Source organism: Falco naumanni, chromosome 7 (genome assembly GCF_017639655.2).
Source record: "Falco naumanni isolate bFalNau1 chromosome 7, bFalNau1.pat, whole genome shotgun sequence".
Classification (NCBI taxonomy): Eukaryota; Metazoa; Chordata; class Aves; order Falconiformes; family Falconidae; genus Falco; species Falco naumanni.
In genome coordinates this window covers 44,224,070-44,246,617 of record NC_054060.1, presented here as the reverse complement: position 1 = coordinate 44,246,617, position 22,548 = coordinate 44,224,070, and the positions used below count along the sequence as shown (strand labels likewise).

Sequence of the window (22,548 nt, the reverse complement as noted above, 5' to 3'; positions counted from 1 at the left end):
GAGGCTTGGAAAGTTTATTTTTCAGAAACATACTCTTTGACATTTTTGTTATGGTTCTGCATGTGTAGCTTAACAGCTAGTGAAGTTTTGCAGATGGCTGCTTGTCCAAAATACATAGCAGAGGCCTCAACTTTGTTTAGGAGACAAGGTAGCAACCACTGCCTAAATCTGCTGCATTTCTTCTGTGCCAGGAGTGATGCTGGAGTATCCCCTGTTGCATCTGTTAGTCTTTTCTACCCCACAACACATGTGGTAGATAGAATTGTTTGCTTTTCCAGGGATACCACATCCCATTTTGATCTCCTCTGCTCTGCTCATGGACAATACTGAAGCTATGCCTTTGCATCCTTGTGCCAAGAGCCAGGGAAAATCATGTCTTACCGTGTTCTAAGTTGATGCACTATGTAGAAATTATTGCAGTAATTACTATTTTAATTGCATGGTGTGCTCTCCTGGAGCTGTCTGGGCTGCATTTGAACTCTCTTCAGGTAATGTGCAACAAAAAGATTTCATTTGAGTAATATGAAATGAGAAATAGTGAGTGAATTTTTACTGTAGTGTAATATTAACTTATTCTGATTTGTATATAGTACTATCAGGAGAAACAATTTGAGATTAAAGGACTCCTCAGAATGGCTTGTATGGCTGTTCTGATGGCTGCAAAGGACAATAAAACTTGTTGCTTTGTTTAGTCCAGAGGGTCTCTTAAACTTAACAGAGGAAGAAAGCAAAGAGTCTTACCATACTTCAGAAAGATTTTTAAACAGGTCTGACTGCTATTCTAGGACCTTTCAATAAGGAGAGGTTTTAAAATAATTTAGTAATACCAACTTTGTTCCTTTGAGTTAAGATTACACATTACATTTCTGAAGTAAAAAGTAACTGACCAGTTCATACTTTAATCTTTTTCCTTACACATGCACAAGGTATATCGCTTGCAAAAAAACCTTAGTTAAAGGCATTTTTGATTCATTGTAGTTCTGTGTAAGGTAATACAAAAGTCTTCATTCGTGGTATTGTCCTGGGGTTGTATAGCTGTTTCTGTAGTCTCCCCTGGGTCCAATATGCAACCACATAGTAATTCTCTGTGTAAATGTATTTGCTTTGCCCATTGTGCTGTTTTGTGGCATGTTTGGCGTGGAGACGAGCTTTCCAGGACCCAGTGGGTTTCCAGCTCCTTAGCAGAAGGGTAACTTCTGGATCTGTTTTAGTGGCAGAATACTAATCTGTGTAGTTGATTCTCTAAAAATCTCTCTAGCAAATATTGCAGAGATTACAAAACTTGTTTCCAGTGCATCTTTTTGACTAAGTGCAGAGCTGCAGATTCCTGTAATACAGGAAAAGACAGGAAAATACAGGTCTATTTGAAAGCAGTTTTCTGGGTCCTGTCTTTCTGTTTACAAAGTAAAAAAGTTGAAGGAGGTCTAAAGTATTCTGTTCCATAGAATTGCTTGCAGGGTTGTTTGTTACACAAAAAGCTGAAATACCCGAAGATAAACTTCTGGCCAAACTTTTGGGGCTGGGTGGGGAAGTCATTTTTGTTAAGCTTAAAGACAACATTTGGGGAGAGAGAGGGGAGAGGTGGTGTAAGTCTTTCTGTATCTGCTTTCAGAACAAGATAGTCTGCAAGAATTATAATTCTTATTCTCTTCTACTGAAGATCTAAACGTTGAAGTGCAAGTGTGATTTATCATCTATGGTTTCTGTGTGTCCCATGGTCTGAATTCAGTCATAAACAAAAAGAAGGGGGAGAACCCTCAAACCTTGCTGCTGCCTGAAATGTTCCATCCTGTCTCCTTTTAGTAGTCCTCTGTCCTTTCACAGGCTAGAAATGCATGTCCTCACTTTTGTGATGATGTCACATTTCCTGCCTTGTCTCCTATCCTATGTCATACTGCTGCATTTACTTCCTCTTACTATTGTTTTGACCAAGCCACTTTTCCGACTTCTCGAGAGTTTTTTTTTCTATCTACAGTGACCAAGTGTCTGTCGGTCTTTCAGATCTCTCTTAGGTACTTAAGTTTTCCATAGTTTCTCTCACAAAATATAACCGTTGCTGTGTTCCAGCACTGTGATGATAAAAACTCAAAATGTTTCCCAGTCTGCTCGAATATTGGCAGATGTTTAAAAAAAATAATTTTTAACTGAAATTTTCTTTTGCATACCTTCCTGTAGAGCTTAAGCAGTACCCAAATTACACATTTCACATCTATTTAAAAAAAAATCAATCCCACAACCTACAGAAAAGGATAAAATTATTAAATTTTTAAAGTTTTTTTGTTGTTTTTAATGTTTAGATGTCTTCGTAGAATGAGGGGAAGAAACCTATATGCTTCTGCTTTAAAAGCAGTTGTTCTGGGACTCATACATCAGTGCTTCTTCCTCGTATCAATTATTAATTGTAAAATGTCTTACAAAGAGGGATGAACATGTGATGGTGACTTCTTGTCCGTGATTTACCAAAATGAATTATTATAGCAAACCTGCATTAAGGCTTATTGTTATCTGTTCTACAAGTACAGATGCTCTAATAGGTTGTCATGTATTATTTGCTCCAAATTCATGATTTGGTCTTTTGGCAGTTTGCTCCTCTGCTTATTTGTGTCTCGTATCTTTCATACAGTGTCTTCTTAGCCAGGCCTTTGCTACTGTCTTTGCATCACAGCAAATTTTGCTGTGTTGTGGGTTGTTTTGGTTTGTTGTTTTTGTTGTGTTTTGGGTTTTTTTAATTCACTACTACTACCAAGAAATAGCTGATAATGCTGATATTGTCTCCTTCTCTGTTCCCTTAGTCTAGAAAAAATGAGGAAATATGCAAGATAAAGAAACAAAATTTAGCTGGGAAAGACAGAAATTGTAATATGCATTTCAGATCAGTCTTCTGAAGGTCACAACTGGGAACTAGTTAAAACTGAAGTCTAAAGCTAGCAAAAAAAACCCCCAGAAGATTAATGGGAGCATTTTAAAGTATCGTTGGACATAAACATCATAGAGAAGTTGGAGTTTCTAGGAGAATATTTTAGTTTGAAGATTTTACTAACATGGACATCTATTTTATTTGTTTCACTGTGTTCATGTAGTAGACTATTATCCTAATGCTTCATCTTAATGAAAACAGGATGGGCAGATACTGGCTGCCTTTGGAAGAATCCATGCAAATACTAACCAAAGTTGTCCGTCACTCTGTAAATGGCTCTATTGCAGACTGTGATATTTGAAGTTCTTTGGAGTTTCTGCCTTTGTGTAAAAAAGAATTGAATAGATATAGATTCTGGAAATAATAGTTGTGATGTACCTCAGAATAATACAAAAATATTTCAGTAATCTCAAACCAGAGAGCTTTGGAGGCTATCAGCTTGCTTATTCCTCATTGCCCTGGGTAATGAGAAATTTTATGGTCAGAGACAGGTGGTTGAGATCATCGTCAGGAGACGATTTCATGGCCAGTCTATTCCATTTTTTTCTCTTTTTGGGAATGCCTATGCAAGCCTTTGTAGTATCATCACTGAAGTAGCAGACAGCTGCAGCAGGGTCAAGCACTGGGTTAGCAGCCTCATGCTACTGTTCTAGCTGAGAGCTATGCATTAAGAAAGTAAAACTCAGGGTAGCATCGTGCAGCTGTTCTGCCCTAGAGAAGCAGATCACTGCAGAGCTGTGCATCCCTCACATCGCAGAATTCTGATACCCACAGACCTGTCAGTATATTCACAGCACACTCATATCCCCTCTCAGGCAAGCAGGTGAAAAGGCAACATGTCATGGGGAGATAAGAGGAAAACTGAAGAAGTTTGGAGGCCGCTATCTTAGAAGTTTGTGAACGTCATTAATCTGCTGCAAGAAGGTCTTAAGACTGATAATTCAGCTGCTTCTGAGTTCTAGTTAGACATTCTGTTACTAGCAGTTATTGGCAAATAATATATATAGCAAAAGGTTTTTTGGCTTCTCTGATTTGAACAGATGTTGTAACCTGTTTCCTGGTAGGTAAGGTCTCATACTGCAGAGCTACTGTCTGCCATTTGGTCTAAGTTGCCCTCAGGAGTGAGCCAGATACTGAGTATGCCACAGATTGAATTTGTTCATCAGTTGTATGACGGTATGTTGAAAGCAATTGCAAGGCATTTTAAAAAGAGGGGAAAGTATATACTAGTTACTATCTGTGCTGTCACATTTCCTGAAGTCCAGAGGTATGTTTTTGGGGGGTTGGGGGTTTTTGTTGTGTAGTTTTGCGAGGGGTGGGGGGTTGGTTTGGTGTTAATTACTAAGGCAGTTGAATATAGTGTTTATAATAGCTGAGCATTTTTAATTAGCGTTTACCTAGTATGTGTCTAGTTCAGTTCTTCAGTAGTTTTAACAGGACAACTCCAATTTTTTTCATAGTACTTTTTTGTCCCAACACAAACTGCCTAGGCATGATCCAGCTCTTTGAAATGTTTCTGACCTATCTTTGCCATTCACAAAGGCTAATAATCTATAGTGTTTGTTTTTACCATGAAACTAATTCAGTGGTCTCTTGGCCTCTGTTTTCAGCTCAGGGAAACCTAACCTGTTGTGGTTTGCCTGGTAGCTTCTGATGGGTCTCTTCCAAGTACATGTCCAGTCCATTCTTGCAGTCATGTAAGTTTATTGTGTCTGCACTATCCTGTGAACACGCAGTTCCAAAAATCTACTACCCTTTGTATGAAATACCATCTTCTTTCCTCCTCAGGGGAGGAATGCTGTTATATCAGTCATTAAGATTGTGCTTTCTTAGCTGGCATTCAAAAAGTTAGTTTGGAGATACTAGCTGCTTAAGAAGATAATAACCACACATGACCTATTACAGTTGATATGCACATTCACTTCAATGCTTGTTATTTGAAATTAAAGCAAGAGGAACATCTAGACTGGTCAGACAAATAAACACGTGGCAGTCAAAGCCACGTGTTGGTGTGTGGATAATAATATAGATACAAGTCTTCCTTACTTGTTTTTACTGTTAACATCGAGGTCAAGGATGTTTCTTTCTGTCAGAGCATTAGCTGATCCCTGGACTGACTTTGTAGCAAAATGATGGCTTAAAGTCACAGGCCTGTCTAAAGACCTGGTGTTCTAGGTTACTTTGCTGGTGCCCTTTGAAATGCCTTTGCACTAAGGTGTGCAGCATGAGGAGCAAACAGGGGGAACTGGGTGTGTTTGTGCAGTCTATGCTTTAATCTAGAAGTGTTTTGATCAATAGAAATTATAGATATCTGCTAGAGAAAGCTCAGTTGGGTTTTTACTGGCCTGTTTTTGAAGGAAACAATGCACAAGCTGTGTACTGTCATTCTTTCCTGGAAACCTTTGAATTCGCTGTTCATATTCAAATAAATGTGTCAGAGTAGTAAATGTTTCAAGGCATTAAGTTCCTACTCATTTAGCTTTAAGTGAGAAGGAGGTCAAAACAATTCTTGGTCAATTCTTGCCCTTTGCCCGTTCGTCTGTAAGTAGCTCTGAACTAGTCTGGCTATTGTCTGCACAGCTAAACAGGTAGAAGCCACTGAAGGATCTTTATAGTCATTGGATTTATTGTAAGGAGATAAGAAATCCATAGGAACAGTTGGTTTAGTTCTGTTTTATATGTGTTGGCATCTTGTGTTAAGGGTTACCTCACTAGTGTTGAGGTTTATTGTATAGCAAACAGTATTCTTCGTTCTCTGCATCCCAGGAAAGCATCACTGCGTCCTGGTTTCCTGTGTGACATCTGGAAGTCATCAGGTTAGTAGAGAGCTGGGAACAGCTGCCTTTTCTACCACAGCTTGCAATCCCTTGATGCCTGTCTGAAACAGCGTGTTCAAGCGACAGGTCTTTTCTGACCAGCTTAGTTCAGAACCCCTTCATACAACAGACTTGTATAGGTATAGGACTTGATATATCATTTTGCCACCTCAAAATTGTGATCTCAGTTGCCACTGATTAAACTTTTTGAAAACCACAGTAACTTTTGTGGTTTTTATTGAAGCAATGTCTTCCATATTTATTTACACTTTAAGATTTTGTACCAGGTGTGTTGATTTAGAAAGGTAAAAAGTTGTGACTAAGGAACTTGAGAACTGCCATGCTGGACAGAGTCTAGTTTGTGGTTTCTTTCTGATAATGCCTATAGTGCCATGTGCATTAGACAAATGGATCTAAAATCTTAATAATTATTGATTAGTCTGTGTTTAAAGATGAAGTTACTTAGTCGTTCCTTCCTAATGTTAGCTAGAAGGAGGTAGTTCTCATGGGTAGTATTTTCATGCATATAGCCCATGGGTTTTCTGTTTAAAAAAAACAGTTGGGTTTTCTATATATGTGCAGTAAACAGAAGCGGGAAAATATACCCCTGGAAGCACCCAGTTGTACTCAAACCCTGTCAAGCTTTGACAGGATTACAAAAGTCACTGCCACTTAATATTTATTTTATCTGTGAATTTAGTAAGAAGTGTTCCCTCTTATTTCAAATTTGCCTTTGGCCATTTCCTGCTTTACTCCTATGAACATAGGAAGCTACAACTACTTTGTGAATTGTGTGGCCGTAGATTCTGTTTCAAGTGAATGATGCATAGCAGCAAGAAGTCAGGAAGAACACGAGCAGAGCTTTCAAAAGCAGCATATGTATTGGAGGAAGCCATAGACCATTTAAAAGAAAATGTACCTGTGTTTCTTGTCTACCTTTTTATAAGCTCCACTGCTTAGAATTCATTAGAGTAACAGGTTTTTTTCACTTCAGTGTGAAGTTTTATCTCCTTTTCCAGAAAAAATAACCTGATTTCCTCATTTTAGAAAATAGGGTTAGTATAATTTATTTTAAAGCGATTGTCTTTACTATCAAATAAAAGGGTAAGTTTAGCTGCTGCTTCATTTTTGCCTTTCTAGGAGTGCTTAGGCAGAGAAAATATCATCCTAGAAGCCAGAGACATAGGTGACTTGCTGCTTCATCTGCTGGCAGAGAGCTGGGAGGCCTGCGGATTCTTCAGTCAGACGAAAATTCAAAAAACACTCCTTTTAAGCTTTCACAGAATTAATTGGAATAGAAGCTACAGGTAAACAGCATTTCATTCACAAGCCAGAGAAGTAGGTCATGAATGTATTTATTTACCTCAAATGTTTGGGTTTTTTTCCCAAAAAAATATTTTGAGGAAGGGGAGGGGGAAAAAAGCTTATTATAAACTATTTTTAGAATAAAATTTACTTAGCTAATTTGTGAAAATCCATCTAGGTCTGGAGAGTATGGGGAAATTAAATGCTCTTGGATAAATACATAAGACAGTGTACCATGAAACTTTGCTGTTTCTGAGATAAAAGCAATTGTCATCCCCTCCTGTCCCTTTTCTCCACCTGGAAACCTACAAAAATGATCAACAAAACACATCAACAAAAATGTTTTTCAGTTAATTTAATCTGAATTGTAAGCAGCCTGAAAATTCATGTATTTTGATGGTAAATTCAGCATTCTGAATGTGTCAGATTTGCGTACCCACAGTGCATAACTGTCACAGAGATTGGCAGAGGAAGAAACTGCAGTTTTGGCAACTAGGTAAGGGGCTTTTTGTACCCAGCGAGGCATGGGGAGACAGTTTGGATTTCAACATAGGCAGAAAATATTCTGACCACTTGCTTACATGATCAACAATGAAACAACAAAATATTGACAAGTAGTTAGTGGGTTTTATGCATCTAACCTAGGGTTATCTGTTTAAAGAAAACCCTGCAATTCAGCAACACTGTAGGGATCTGGGTATGCACAGATAATACAAGGGGAAGTTTATTCTAGGACCTGCCTCCTTCAAAGCTTCACAGCATCTGATTTCCACGTAGCCTGCATCCTTTCCCATAGTTTGCTGTCACTATCCCAGTAGTCCCTCAGCTTTGGGTTTGTATATGTTGTCTGAGGTTCAGACTGTATAAAATAAAAGATGGTATTATCTGTAGCTTTCAGAGTTAATTGCTCATTGAAATGAGCAAGGCTTTCTTAGGAAGTGAAATATGATACAGTTTTTCTTGTGGTTTGTTTTTTTGGGGGTGGTGGTGGAGTTTTTTAGCTTTTGTGCCTCAGGATGTGATGTAATTCTGGAAACTTAAAAATAAAAGCAAGACTTTTACCATTTATACTTTGCAATCTCTGAGGAGCATGTAGTGGTATATTCTGCAACATGATCTAGAGCTTCAGAAGTGTAAAAAAAGTGAGATCTAATCTGTAGTATGTAGAAGTTTTTAATGTTCGTATTGTCAGACCAGCACCACATTTAAATGTGTAGCTATAGTCCGTAGAGCTTTGAATTTCCGACATTGTTTCTATTATCCTTTGAATAGAAACTGTCAAAGAATGGATCTGGAAGCCAGCAGGAATTTGACATCTGAGCAAAAAATAAGTGTGTTTAGCTCTCTTATTTTTCTTTCTTTTTGTGAGCAATGGCTAGGATAACTTTTGTTATTTTTTATAATTCTAAAGAAACATTGCTTCCTTATTTAATTCTTCTTACTTTTGTGCAGTAGAGAAATACTATCTTTTTTGACTCTGATATTTTCACAAGTTTCAGTCTTTGTTTTTAATTTCACTACCTTGATGATGCCTTCAACTAAACAATGTTAAAACAAACCTGTGTTTGTACACTAGTGTTTTGTCCCTGAAATTGTCATCGTTTCTGCAGAAGTATGGCACCTTGAGGCACTGAGTCTTTGCTAACATACCTTCAGATATTTATTCAATATTCTAGTATTGATTCTTCCTTTCCCCCAGATTGTATATAATAGCATGTGAAATAGTTTTGGCACTATTCATTAAATGAAGTGAGCACATCATAGAGTGACTATAATGAGATTTTGAAGTTAATATGTAGCAGGATAGTTACACAAAACTAACATTTTATTTATCAAAGCCAGTAGACTGAATTTGAGGTGGAGCATAAGTGTGACAGTGCCTGTCACTTGTTGCAGTTTTGTCTTGATGAAAGAAGTAGATATGACTTCCATTTTGAAGAGCAAAGGTATGAGGGAAAGTCAAATTGACTTAGTGATTTTCTTCAGTAAACTAAAAACCCATTTTCTAGGGTATCTGTTGCCAGTATCATCTTTCGTCAAACCTACGGTGAGAGTGGCTGCTGGGGTATTTTACTGGCTGCCTAAAAAGTTAAAGATGACTGGGAGACCAGAAGGAATACATTCTGGTCTGTATAGGTAGGGCCAGAGTTTATAGTGTCGATCTATAGGTTTATGTGAACAGTGGCAAGCTCCCCACTGTATCTTCTGCTGTTCTAATCATACAAATCTGAAGTCTCTGTGGGCTTATTTTGGAGAAATCCATAAAATGGGCTCCAGGCTGAATTTTAACATTTGAACGTGATGTGTATTACACAACATGGCATTTTCGAAGTGGGAAACCTCTAAGATGTGTCTGAAGGTACATATGAACAATTTACTGAAAGCAAATAAATTGACCTGTGCTCCGTAGTGCCTATTTGCATGCTCTTAACAGTGGTGCTTAGCAGGTAGCTTATACATTTTCACTAAAGAATAAGTTTCCTTGTGTTTACCACATAGTAAGAGCATGTATGCAGTAGTTACTGTTGATATTTGATGTGTGCTAAATTCATGTCTTCTTATTTTGCAGTAACATGCCTATCTTTTTGTATTAAGAGGCCTAACTCCTTTTAATAACCTTTTAATTAACCTCACTGTAGGCAGATATTTGGAAATGTTCTTTCTCTTCCAAAGGTTGAAAATGGTTATTTATGAAAAAACAATTGACATGCTGTAACTCTGCAAGTGTAAAATAAGCTCTATATACTGGCCAGTCTAAATAACTGCAAGTTCATGTTGCAGTCATTGACAGACAAGAAAGAAGCTGCACCAGCATGCATTCCTTGATGCTGTAAGAGTTTATTTTGTGGTTATATCTACCGTAGACATAAGGCTTATCTGCATTCATGTTGGACTTGAACTAATCATTCCTCCTGGAGTGCTCAGACACACCCAGCTGCCTCTGCAGCAGTCACCGTCTGCAATCAAGTATTTCTGCATCTCCCTGTGCATCCAGTATTATCCAGATTATCGTCCCTTTAGTTTGGGTATTGGAGATGTAACAAGAGGTCTGTATTGTGTGTATAAATACACCTCACAGTTCCTTGATTGGCATGTTATTCCTGTTTTAATGATGAGGCTGCTGAGGTGTTCTGATCAGTGTTTTCAACAAATCACTGTGTTTTTCCCTTTCTTTATCATTATAGACTCTATATATCTCTACATTTATAGATGCATGACAGGCAGAGTATTGTTTCCAGAACAATGTATGTTTCTCCTATAAAAGGAGTAGGTTTTGATGTTCTGGGGTAGTTAAGATTGATTACTCAAAAATTCCTTGGCTTTGATGTTTTTGGCAGGTTCAGAGGAACGTTTTAGTTAGGAGAGTGTGCAAAATAATAATGCACAAGGTAAAAAGAGTGAGATCAGCTGCTGAAAATGGTTACGGTGAAGGAATCTCTGGACATCACGCCTTAATATTGGTGATATTGATTAGTCTGTCTGAACCTCAAGGCCTTGGACTGCCATTTTGGGAGGCAAGGAGTTAGTTGGGGATGGAAAGACTGGAGTTTGTATTCTTTCTGCTCTGTTACCCATTGCTATCTTCATGGATCTGACACTCTGTTTATCTGACAGTGCACTCAGTACTGCTTCGCCAGGGAAAATTGCACAAAACAAGCCCAGTGCATCAGCATTTTCATTGTGTATTAAGCTGAGCCTCCCTTCACATGGTCACATCCCCTTTTTAATCTGGGATTCCATGTCCCTTTCCCAGTCCAGCCTGTTTCTGTGCTGTCTATTACTGGTCTCCCTGAGCTTCTGTTTCTGTGGTTTGAGTGTTTTTTGTGTGGCTGAGTGTTAAGACCTGCAGGACTTTTGGAAGTGGCGTTGTTTGGGGGTTAGGCAATACACTGATTTAGTGTTAGTAGTTTGTCACAGTCTGAGGTGATGGCTGCGTTCAAGTTGGATTTCCTCCCAGAGATGATGGTGGACCATTGTTCCTTGAATGCTAGCCCTGTGTAAGTATTTTGTCTTCACATCTAAGTTTGTAACTAAAGAGATAGTCGCAATTGCTGTCTCTGAAGCTTCTGCTATTTGATTAATTCTCCTTGAGGGGGGTAAAAGAGAGGAGAGCCTGCAGTTTGTTTTCTTGAAAAAAATCCTAGTGGGCATCAACAGTTGATGTTGGATTCTTGCTGGGGGGAAACAATCTAATAATTTGGGGGATGAGCACTAAGGAAGAATAAAGCTATGCTATTTGGCAGTACTAATATGCTACAGGTGCTGCTATTACAAAATCAGTTATTTAAATCAATTATTGGGAGAAAGGTTTCTGTTCTTCCCTATTAATGACTCCAGACTAAACCTTTTAGTGAGGAATGAAAGGTTCCTTGAATACTGTTGAAGTTATGTTGAGAGTTGCCCAATTAACAGGAGCCGTGCTACGCTCTTGAAGCTGCCCATGGCATAGAAGGCAGGGCTGAAAATAATTATTGGAAGAGGGTGAATGATCCAGTTGTTCTCAATTGAAATGAAAAGACATTGAATGGAAAGAGGTATTTTACCTTGTTGTAAAAGGTATTGTTTGCCTTGGCTGTTTGGAGAGCTGCTGACTCTTTCTGAATGGAAAGATAAAGAGGAGTGAAAGGATTTATGATGATTCCCTTCCCTTCTGGTAAGAAGCTGTGTTGTTTCTGAGATCTGTTCATACAGCTATAGAATTGTGAGCTTTCCCTGGCATGTATTTTTCCTTAGGCTCTGAACAGTGTATTAAGGGGGAAAATTAACTAAACATTACTTGGTTTGGAATTTTTTTCTTCTAAAATTCTATTCAGAGGGAATATGATTGCAGATGGACAGTGAGAGGAACACTGTTTACTGTAATGTGCGGTTAATAAGCCATTCAAAAACTATCTTTCAAGGAAAAAAGCAGAGATGAGGAGAGCCGATTACTCTGGAAGAAGGCCACCCGTATTCTTCAGCAGAGGGTTTGGGGGCTGGGGGAATCATTGTATTGTTACTATTCCACTCCCCATGTCCTTTCTGGATTATGCAGGGGCTGGTCAGCAATTTTAACCTACTAATCACTATAGCTACAATAGGGTGTCATTACAGTTACTCTTCCACTGTGTCGTGTGGTATACCAGGCTGTGACTACTGATAACGAGACCTCTCATTGAGCTTGACAAATGATGAGGAGTCATTACAGAAAGCAGTATATGACTGTCAGCTAACTGGGTGGAGTATAACACAGTTTTATTAATAGTCTGTAAACTGTTCATATGGCTAGATGTAATGCCTTGAAGCCTATTGGAGATTCCCATACTCAAAACTCCTGTGGTGTTGTAGTCTAAAAGTGACTTTTTTCTATGTTAACTCTACCGTTACTCAACTTGATTCAATCTGTGACTGACTAGATGTCCAATCCCAACCTGTTCATGTACAACCTAAGCCTGTTGTTTTACCAAATATTGTTGAAAGCTCCTTAGTTTCACAAAGAGCTATTGCCTTGTAAACCCTTAATGAAACTTCTCATCTGTTTGTACCTTTTCCTCTGTTTTAAGGTGGGTCTTCACCTTGGGAAACAGTTCCACATAGTCACACTTAAAAACAACAACAAAAAAATGTTATCCTCTCATTTTCAGTTGACTGAAGCTGAAATAGTTATCAGGTTACTGATAACTTCAGCAGTCTGTGGGTGGACTTGAGTTTAGGTTCCTTCCTCTTCTGGTTTCTTTTTCTGCTAAATTTTACATGGTTGAACTAATGATATATTTCAGTCATCTCAAGAGATTTATGTCCTGTCCTGAATCCCAGATGTTGACTACATTATAGGAACAAATGTTAAGAGAAGCTTTAAACAGCTGTGTAGAGTGTCTGGTTTCCAAGTACACAGCTTGCCAGTGAATGTGGATGATGATCCTGGTATGAAGGACTGGTAATGTGCAAAGGTCTCTCTTTATGTGTGTATTTTAATCATATACATTTACATATTTGTAGAATTATTTTTTTATCTCACTGTAAGCATGCTTCTTCTAGATGCGGTAACATCTAGAATCTGTGGAAAGATATAAACGAGAAATTTCTTCTTGTTTTTCATAGCTCAAAGAAAATGAATGGCACACTGGATCACCCAGATCAACCTGATCTAGATGCTATCAAGATGTTTGTGGGCCAGGTCCCACGAAGCTGGTGTGAGAAGGATCTAAGAGAACTTTTTGAACAGTATGGTGCTGTCTATGAAATCAATGTCTTGAGGGACAGGAGCCAAAACCCTCCTCAAAGCAAAGGTGAGAACATCTTTACTCCTCATGTGAGACTTGCGGTCTCAGCTGCTTTCACATAGTTAACATTTTAGATGTTTGCTTATTCAGGCATTTCTGTGTGTTGGAGCTTTGTGTGACCAGGTGTGCATGAAAACCCAGGCTTGACAGTCTTTAAATGTATGTGTCTAAATATCCTTGGACTGTAGTCCAGTCATTAGCTGAGCTGAGAAAAATGATAATTTTTTTTCTTTTTAATGCTCAGAAGTGGTAGGGATAGATTATAATTACAAAGCAGAACATCAAAATAACAGTGTTGCTCCAGAGCGTCATTGTGATTCTATGATATGATCAAAATGTTGCTGAAAGTGTCATAATTTCAGATAAAATATAACATTGAGGTCTTAATCATTTGTGTACATCAAATAATTTTGTACATCAACTCCTAACTAAATGCTGTACCTGGATTTGCAGCTCAGTTTTATGCAATATTTTATTTCCTGTGAATGTAGATAAGTCTTTGGTACTAGCAAATAATTGTTGAGTTTGATAATGAAAGTAGCCAGCAGTTTTTTGGCAGATGTATCTAAACATTTGTTTTAATTGTGCATTGGTGATGTTGAGTGTATATATATCCTATTTTTTACATTTAGAAATATTTAAACAGTTGCAATCAGTAGTACCTACCTATTTCAATGTCTTAACCTGTTCTACTTGCCATGTGTTTTGTATTGGAAGGATAGAAGTGGGACTTGCATTTTCTGTGCAGCATATCAAGATTTGTAGTGTTCTTTCCTGGCTAGCATTTTCTTTCAATTGCAGGGTGCTGTTTTGTTACATTTTATACCCGTAAAGCTGCACTAGAAGCACAGAATGCTCTTCACAACATGAAGATCCTCCCAGGGGTAAGAGCAGCCATGCTTTGTTTGCAATTCTGTTTTGTTTTTCTGAGCTCTGGCACCACTCATCTACAAACATGTTATCTTGCCCTCAAATACTGTTTTAAAAGAACTATTCAAAAGAGCAATGTTATGAAATTTGTATAACGGATCTTAAGGGAGTTTTTGAGCATTTGGGAAAATAACATGGTAGTGAAGTTGGTGGCTCCAATAATACTCTCTGAGGAAGAGTGGTGGCATATTATTAGGAAAGCTTTCCTTTCTTCTAGAAATCTATGTATTGTTACATTTGCACTTCTGTAGAGGCAGTTTAGGTAGGCTGTTTCTTTCTTCCACAACTCTTATGGGATATATTTCTTATAGTATAAAGTGAATGCATCTAGGATTAAATAATCTTTTTACGTTTCAGATGCACCATCCTATCCAGATGAAACCAGCTGACAGTGAAAAGAGTAATGGTAAGCTTCACTGAAGTCTGAGTTTGGTAGCATCATTTGTGCTAATAGGGAAACTTGAGGATTCTCATTTTGTTGAACAGCTGCTGATCAAGGCTTCTTGAATTGGAAATGATTTTTTTTTTTTAAAGGGGGGGGGGGGGGGGGGGAAAGGTGTGTTTTCGATACAGTAGGTAGTGTAAGTGATGTCTCTAAAATTCCATGACTCAGTATCTCCCACTGCTGCTGCTTGTGGTAGAACCATGTTGTCAGTTAGGGAAACATCCAGTGAGTTCTTCTTTGTACTAAGGTGGTTTAAATCTTTGTTGGGGACATGGACAGTGCAATTGAGTGCACCCTCAGCAAGTTTACAGATGACACCAAGCTGAGTGCTATGGTTGATACCCTAGAGGGAAGGGATGCCATCCGGAGGGACTTTGACAGGCTAGACAGGTGGACCCCTGCAAACCTTATGCAGTTCAACAAGGCCAGGTGCGAGGTCCTGCATGTGGGTCAGGGCAATCCCAAACCATGTATACAGGCTGGGCAGTGAGTGCATTGAGAGCAGCCCTGTGGAGAAAGACTTCAGGGTATTGGTGGATGACAAACTGAAAATAAGCTGGCAATGCGCGCTTGCGGCCCAGAAAGTCAGTCATGTCGTGGGCTGCATCAAAAGAAGGGGTAATAAGTCAAGATTCTCCCCTTCTGCTCTGCTCTGGTGAGACCTGGGAGTACTGTGTTCAGCCCTGGGGCTCCCAGCGTAAGACAGACGTCGACCTGCTCAAGCAGGTCTAGAGGAGGGCCATGAAGATGATCAGAGGGCTGGAGCACCTCTGCTATGAGGACAAGCTGAAAGAATTGGAATTGTTAAGCCTGAAGAAGAGAAGGCTCTGGGGAGAACTTACTGCAACATTCCACTACTTAGAGGGGCCTACAGGAAAGATGGGGAGGGATTCTTTATCAGGGAGTATAGTGACAGGATGGGGGGTAACAGTTTTAAACTGAGTAAGAGTAGATTTTTTATTAGACACAAGGAAGAAATGTTTTATGGTGAGGGTGGTGAGGCACTGGCACAGGCTGCCCAGAGCAGCTGTGGATGCCCCATCCCTGGCGGTGTTCCAGGCCAGGCTGGATGGGGCTTTGAGCAACCTGGTCTAGTGGAAGGTGTCCCTGCTGGTGGTGGAGGAGTTGGAACTAGACAATCTTTAGGGTTCCTTCAGACCCAAACCGTTCTGTGGTTCTATGAAATCTAGAAATGCTTTTTCAAGTGCTTGGCCAATTTGAAGCAAGGCCTGTTGCAGCTAGGGTGAGAGCCAAAGCTGCTGCTTGTAGTATACAATAGAGATTGAGAATTCTCAACAGTTCAGTAGAGCAAAAACTGAATATTTCTGCACACCAGCCATTTCAGATGGATTAAGATATTTAGCATCTACCGCTGGGGTAAATGATCATTTATTCCTGTGATTTCCATCATGAGTTTATATATGCACATACATGCATGTTCAGGTGGGTGGGTGTGTGTCTATATTGTTGCAAGATAAGCAAAGGAAGTGTTTCAGCCTTTCTAGGCTTGGCTGATTTTTAATTTCTTCATTTACCATGCTTACTATAAGATTAGTGTTGCATCATGGTGAAGATAATCCTGGTTCCAGAAAGCTTATGTCTTAAGATAATTGAAAACAGAAGATGGGATATACAGGTAACATATAGTAGGAGTAATTCCATCTGCAAATTCTTCCATGTGGATACAGGACATGTCTCTGTGTAAATATCTAGAAAGTAGTAATTCTTTTGAAGTATTGTTGGGAAAACAGAATAGGTTCTCTAAACAAAAATTGATTTTGCATTATGCACACACACACCCCCATACGCACACAGAAATACCCTGGGAAAATAACTGAAAGAAGAAAAAAGTAATTGAATTTTAGGGTGACAGTTCTGAGGATATTATGTCGTTATATGAGTTTTATTAAAAGATGTAGGGGAAAAGACAAATAAGAAAGTGTCAGTTACAGAAGTATTTTTAACTTGCCATTAATAAAAGGGATTCTGGATCTCTTCAACTAAAATGGATTGCAAAAAGTATTTGAAAGCAGCTTTCTGCTCTAAGAGATTGAAAGTGAACTGGGTACAACATTAAGATTTAATAGTCAGTTTAAGTCATGTCAGCTGGAATAGTTTAGAATTTTCCTCTTCAGCACTGTAGAAGGCTCAGCAAATAAGTTGATTTCACTTCACCATGGCACTAAATAGGAGAAGACTTTCTCTCCTGAAGCTTGAAATTCTGCTACAGCCTTCATCATATTATATTTTATATTGCGCTGAATGTTGTATTTGCAAACTGGTTTATATTTCCTAATGGTATTCTGCATAATTTGCGTCATCCTTTAAAAGCAAGTATTTCAGAGTTGATAAGCAACCTTAAATAAGTAAAACAAGACATATAAAGGTCTGCTCTGGATTTGAGATTACCCCACTCGCTTAGGTGACCTTAAACTGACATTAGTAACCACTAACTGAAAAAGTTTAAGAAAAATATCTTTTGTTTTTAAATAGTCTGCACACTGAAAGGTATTCTTCAACTGTAGTGTATTTAGTAGCATCAGCATTTAGAGGCAAGATACAGTAGCACACAGTCCAATGTTCTGATTTGAGGTGTTATTTTCATTCTTTTGGTACAGATCAGAATGGATGAATCTAAAACAGAACTAAAAATGTTCTGTTTTAGCAACTGCTGTTGCTTCCACTGTTGAGACAGGAGCGTGAGGAAGTAGGCAGATCTGAATTTTAGTGATTAGCCTGATAAAGAGGCTAGAAAAGCTTTCTGCAGCTCACTTGCTTGTTTAGATGCAGTTAGGTATGTTGGTAATCTAAACATAGAAAAAGGTAGAGGAGAAAGGATGAAAATAGTCCCATAAAATACATACAGATTTTCTCTCACTCACCAGGAACTGAATGTAGAAGGTTCAGGGAAGTGCTGAATCTGATATGTTTTTTTCCTTTTCTTACATTTTTGCAGTTCACAGGCTTGCAAGGGAGAAACAGTAGCAAAATATAAACTTAAAACAGGCATTCTTCAGATTCATTGAGGTCTCTCATATGTATCCTCTTAAACTGAAGAGATTCTGTTACTGGGAATCTGGTTTTGACAACCCTACCCAAAATACCGGGGAAATAACTGCAGCTGATGGAAGAGACTTGAAAAAATAAGATCTAGTGAGCACATATTTGCTGGTAATAACTCTTTATCTTTTGATTTCTTAGCAGTAGAAGATAGGAAGTTGTTTATTGGAATGATATCCAAGAAGTGCAATGAAAATGATATCCGAGTGATGTTCTCCCCCTTTGGGCAGATTGAAGAATGCAGGATATTACGGGGCCCAGATGGCCTGAGCCGAGGTAAGCAGGAAGCTTTTCTGACAGTTAAAGGTTCTCCACTGGGTGCTCCCTTTCATAACTCAGGTGCCATTTCAGCTCTTTCTTTGATTCTCCCTGCCCCACTGCCACCAGCATCTTAATTTCTTTATTCATCCCAGTAATTGCAGATGTAGTGAATATGCCTTGGTTCACTTTTGTTCTTTCCCCAGGTTGTGCATTTGTGACTTTTACAACAAGAGCCATGGCACAAACAGCGATCAAAGCAATGCACCAAGCACAAACTATGGAGGTAAAACAAGTTAGTGGGTGTCAGGAGAAGATGTAATTTGTCAGGCAGACACTATGAAGTTTGGAGGACTAGAGAGCAGAGAGGACGAGAAAGTGCAGTGTGTGTTTCTTCACCAATAGTAGTCCTGGACCTTTGTGTTTGTTCCACTCCTATTATTAGAGCTCAAGATACATACTTCAGAGAAAATAACAAAATACAAAATAGAATTAAAAGCAAATGAGGTTTTGAACCTTTACTGAAATGTTCTGTTTGAATATATATTTGTATGTATATGTGCGTGCATGTGGGGGGATGGGAATGCTTTCAGTGACTGGGTCTTAATGCAGTATTTCTGTGACTGCTGTGGATAGCAAGTATGTAATTGTTTGAATTGCTGTTTGCAGGGTTGCTCTTCTCCCATTGTGGTAAAATTTGCAGACACGCAGAAGGACAAAGAGCAGAAACGAATTGCTCAGCAACTCCAGCAACAAATGCAACAGATCAGTGCTGCCTCAATATGGGGAAATCTGGCTGGTCTCAACACACTTGGACCCCAATACTTAGCAGTGAGTTTCTGATTTGGCTTCTTTTCATTTCTTCAGGGATTATAGTGTCTGACTGTCTTGTAGTGTTTAATGTACTGGTTTTAGAAGGCTCCTGATAGATAGGAGTAGGGCTTTTAATCCCCATTTGTGGATGAGGAGGCTGAAATTAAGTTAGGTGCTAACAGCTAGTCAGGATACATTTAAGTGAGGATCCCAGCCCCCCAGTAGCTGTAACCCTAATTATTGAAACTTTTTTTTCCTGTCTTCTGTAGAATGACTTTGTACAGGGAAGATTTTCTTCGTATGTTATGGCCTCAGTGTTTATCCATATAAATGTCCTTTTTGTGTCTCTCTGATGACATAGTTCTTGTATTCCTCTTCCATTTTTCCTTTGTCAGCCTCTATTTCTGTTATCCCCTTCCAGTGAAACTTAGAACAGTACTTGGTGCTGTCCAAATAGAAAAGGTGGTCAGCTTGGAAGCAACAAGCAGCTGACAGCACACAGTAACAAACAAAACAAAAAAGACCAAATAACAAACTAAAAAAAAAAAAAAAACCACCCAAAACAAAACCCTACAGAAAATAGAGAGAAGCTACTCTCCTTAGCAGAAATGACACAACAGAAGGTAGTCTGCTGTTTGACAGTGATTTTAGTTGATTTTGCTATGTCCCTGAAGGGTGAACTTTTCATAACTGATGTGTTCTGCCTCATGCCAGAGTAGTATGAGAACTGTATTCATGCTATGTAAGGTCTGGGGAATAGAAAAGGAAACTTATATCTCATTTTTGATACGGTGTACTGTTGAAGTGGAGGTATTCCCTCTTTTACTGCTGCTTCAGGTTTGATAGATTGGAATTTTTCGTAACAACACCTATTTAGTGCAGAAAGGAATAGGAAATTCCTTTGAACAGCTTCTGAGCTGAGGCTTGAAGTTTTTCTCATGGCTGCTGGGATTGAGGAGAGCTGAGGGGGTTCCCTCTCATGGTGCCTCTCTGGTTTTGATATGGCATTGCCATTTTGTCCTTACAGTGTCAACTGTAAAGTGTGGCTTGATGTAGTATATCCATAGGGGTGATAATCCTGCCTGAGGTGCTTTGAATAGTTCTCTCTCACTACTGATTCTACTGTTTTTGTCTTGATGTATTAGCTATAAACTTCCTTCAGCATTGATTATGTTGACTGAAGAAAGCATTGTGCTGTTGCTTTGGCTGCAATGTGATGCATGGGCGACATGGATTTTCACTATGGTGGTGCTCTGGCTGTGTTGTGTAAGGGGCACTCTCTTTATGCTTTGCTACGATATGGTGCATGGGCAGTGGGAATTCCCTTTGAGACGGCACTCTGGCTGTGGTGTGATGCAGTTTCTCCCAGAAGCAGAGCCAGCCCTCACTCTCACTCTTGTTTTGTTTTTTGGTGTAATGTCTAGCTTTATTTGCAGCTCCTTCAGCAGACAGCAGCTGCGTCTTCTGGGAACCTGAACACATTGAGCAGCCTCCACCCAATGGGAGGTGAGTTTTTTTCCACCAGAAGACAAATTCAGTGCCACAGAAAAGAGGAGGAGGGTAGAGAAGGTAGCCAAAAGGCTGTAGACACATTAACCTTATTTGAAATAAGTAGTCCCGAGTTTACCCACTTCTTTGGAATCCTGTGCTACAAGTCTGGATATTCCTTCTTAATCTTAGTTACCCACTGTCCATGAGGTAAGTTGTGATATGCTGATAATTTCCCCTACCTCTGGCATTTAAAATTATCTTCCCTTATGGGTACAGAAAGATGTCTCTGTATGTTTATTTTCATCCAAACAGGTGCATATGTGAAGCATTGTGTTTTCAAGTAAGCACTGATGCATGTATTTTAGTGATAATGGATTCTGCGGTTTCCCGTTTAAAATTCTTTGTTCTAAATACATCAAAATTGAAAATGCAATGTTGTTAAGAATGTGAACTAGCCCTTCATTCAGTTTTTTTTAATTCTTTCATTTGAATTAAGATTAATTGCACCATTACTGTTAAAGAAATACCAGTTTAATAGGTATGAGCCAAATTCCTTGCTGTGGACTGCTAGTCAGAATATTCACAAAGTATAGTAGTACTGGGGCTGCAAATCCCTTTTGTCTTCACAAGGTGGGGAATAATAAAGCATGTTAGTAACTCCATTCACCACATTCTTTAAAACTATAGGTTTTGATACCGAACACTAACCTTTAAAATTGCCTCCTGGAGTTATACAGTAGTTCGCAATATTACATACTCTGTTTGTGCAGAGGTTGATCTAAAAGAGGTTAAGCGTCTTTGTACATCTGACTTGTGTTGGTACACCCATCAGTAACAATTACAAGCTTTTGCAAAGTGTAACGTTTTCAATTGTAAGAACTTAGAATCAACCTAAAGTATGAATCAAACCTTAGCTCTGTTTATTTTTTTTGTGTTAGACCTTTTCAGAGTTCTTAGATCTAAGACCCTTTTCAAAAGCAATTTTTTGAATATTAGTTTCACCAATATCCGTTGTGGTGGTGATGTATAATAGATCTTGTTACACACATGATACTGGTTTTCCCCCTCTTGTCTGTTTAAAAACAAATGGTAATAAAGGAGAAAAACAGTGTAGTAGTTGATATTGTTACTGCAGTAAGGACTGGGGAAGGGGTTAACTAGCTGAGGTTGGCTGTGAAGTTTCTAGGGTAATTCTGTCTTCACTATTTACAAAAAACACCTGAAAAATTGGTAACTCAGATGTATAAATAGCATGTTGCATGGTGTTTTGAAAGAATTATTCCAAGTCTGTGATTCCTCACAGAAAGTGTTTTAGTTTCAAAGCCCTGTTAATATCTCAGCTGATGGCTGTTCTTGAAATTCATGGAAAGAAAAATTAAGCAGGTGATTGGATCCCAAACTATATCAGACTTTGTAGACAAAATTTAATCTTGACCCTGTTTGGGAGCAGATGGGAAAACAATGTGATGACAAGAGGACAGGTGCAGTTGGCACATGCCAAACTGCTTCAGAAAGGAAGCAAGCTGCTCTGTTCCTCACTAGCTCTAACACTTGCACTTTTAACCCTCTGTAGCACAATAAAAACAAAAAATACAACTTTTGGTTTAAACTTCATGCTTTTATGTTAGTAAATAAAGGCAGAATCTTCTTGTTTCAGGCACTAAATATGATTAGGGAAACAGATCCCGTCACAAAGAGAAAACAACTGGAAAAGATTTAAAAAGAAAGTGTACTATACTAAAGGTGGTAGAAGTTTTTTAGAAAATAGTTTATACTGCATTGTCACTTACATTCTTATGTTGTCTGTTTACATACTTAAATTATGAACCTGAGATTTTAATTATTTGAGAAGTGTGCTTTGTCACAAAGTACTTACTGAGCATCCAAAAGATGAGGTGCCATGTCTGCCTAGGATGTTTCAATGCTGTTATAGGAATGGTGATCAATTGAATTTTGGTTTTAATTTTGTAGGGAAGAATTAGTATGGATTTTCTGAAGTCAGATGAAAAGAGGAAGAATTTTTAGAATAAGCAAAGGTGGAGACAAGAAAGGGAATTAAGGGAGAAGGGAAGAGAGGCAGAATTGGAGGAATGGAGCTAGCCTACCAAAGGATGGCTAAAATACAGAATTCAGAAGACCAATACCAATGATAATACCGTGGCAGGAGAAGTGGGCAAACTACAGGGTCAGTACTGACCAAATGGTTTCATTTAAACATTGTGACTCAAAATTAAGGTGAGTCAGATGAGT

At 38.7% G+C, this 22,548-nt stretch overlaps 1 protein-coding gene across 17 annotated transcripts in view; it reads left to right on the top strand.

Annotated features, from left to right (window-relative positions):
• Positions 1 to 22,548, top strand: part of CELF1 (CUGBP Elav-like family member 1) — a 69,368-nt gene that overhangs the window by 19,787 nt on the left and 27,033 nt on the right. For 9 of the 17 annotated variants that reach the window (XR_005828866.1, XM_040600579.1, XM_040600574.1 and 6 more), the window contains 7 exons: positions 13,120 to 13,307; positions 14,103 to 14,185; positions 14,589 to 14,637; positions 17,878 to 18,012; positions 18,201 to 18,280; positions 18,664 to 18,825; positions 20,232 to 20,313. Coding sequence is in view for 16 of the 17 variants with exons in the window: in XM_040600579.1 (XP_040456513.1) it covers positions 13,130 to 13,307; positions 14,103 to 14,185; positions 14,589 to 14,637; positions 17,878 to 18,012; positions 18,201 to 18,280; positions 18,664 to 18,825; positions 20,232 to 20,313 (769 nt within the window). In the remaining variant the exon portion in view is untranslated. Of the gene's footprint in view, positions 1 to 6,873; positions 7,041 to 13,119; positions 13,308 to 14,102; positions 14,186 to 14,588; positions 14,638 to 17,877; positions 18,013 to 18,200; positions 18,281 to 18,663; positions 18,826 to 20,231; positions 20,314 to 22,548 lie in introns of all 17 variants that reach the window. The other 8 variants (XM_040600577.1, XM_040600576.1, XM_040600587.1 and 5 more) reach the window with 4 other exon arrangements.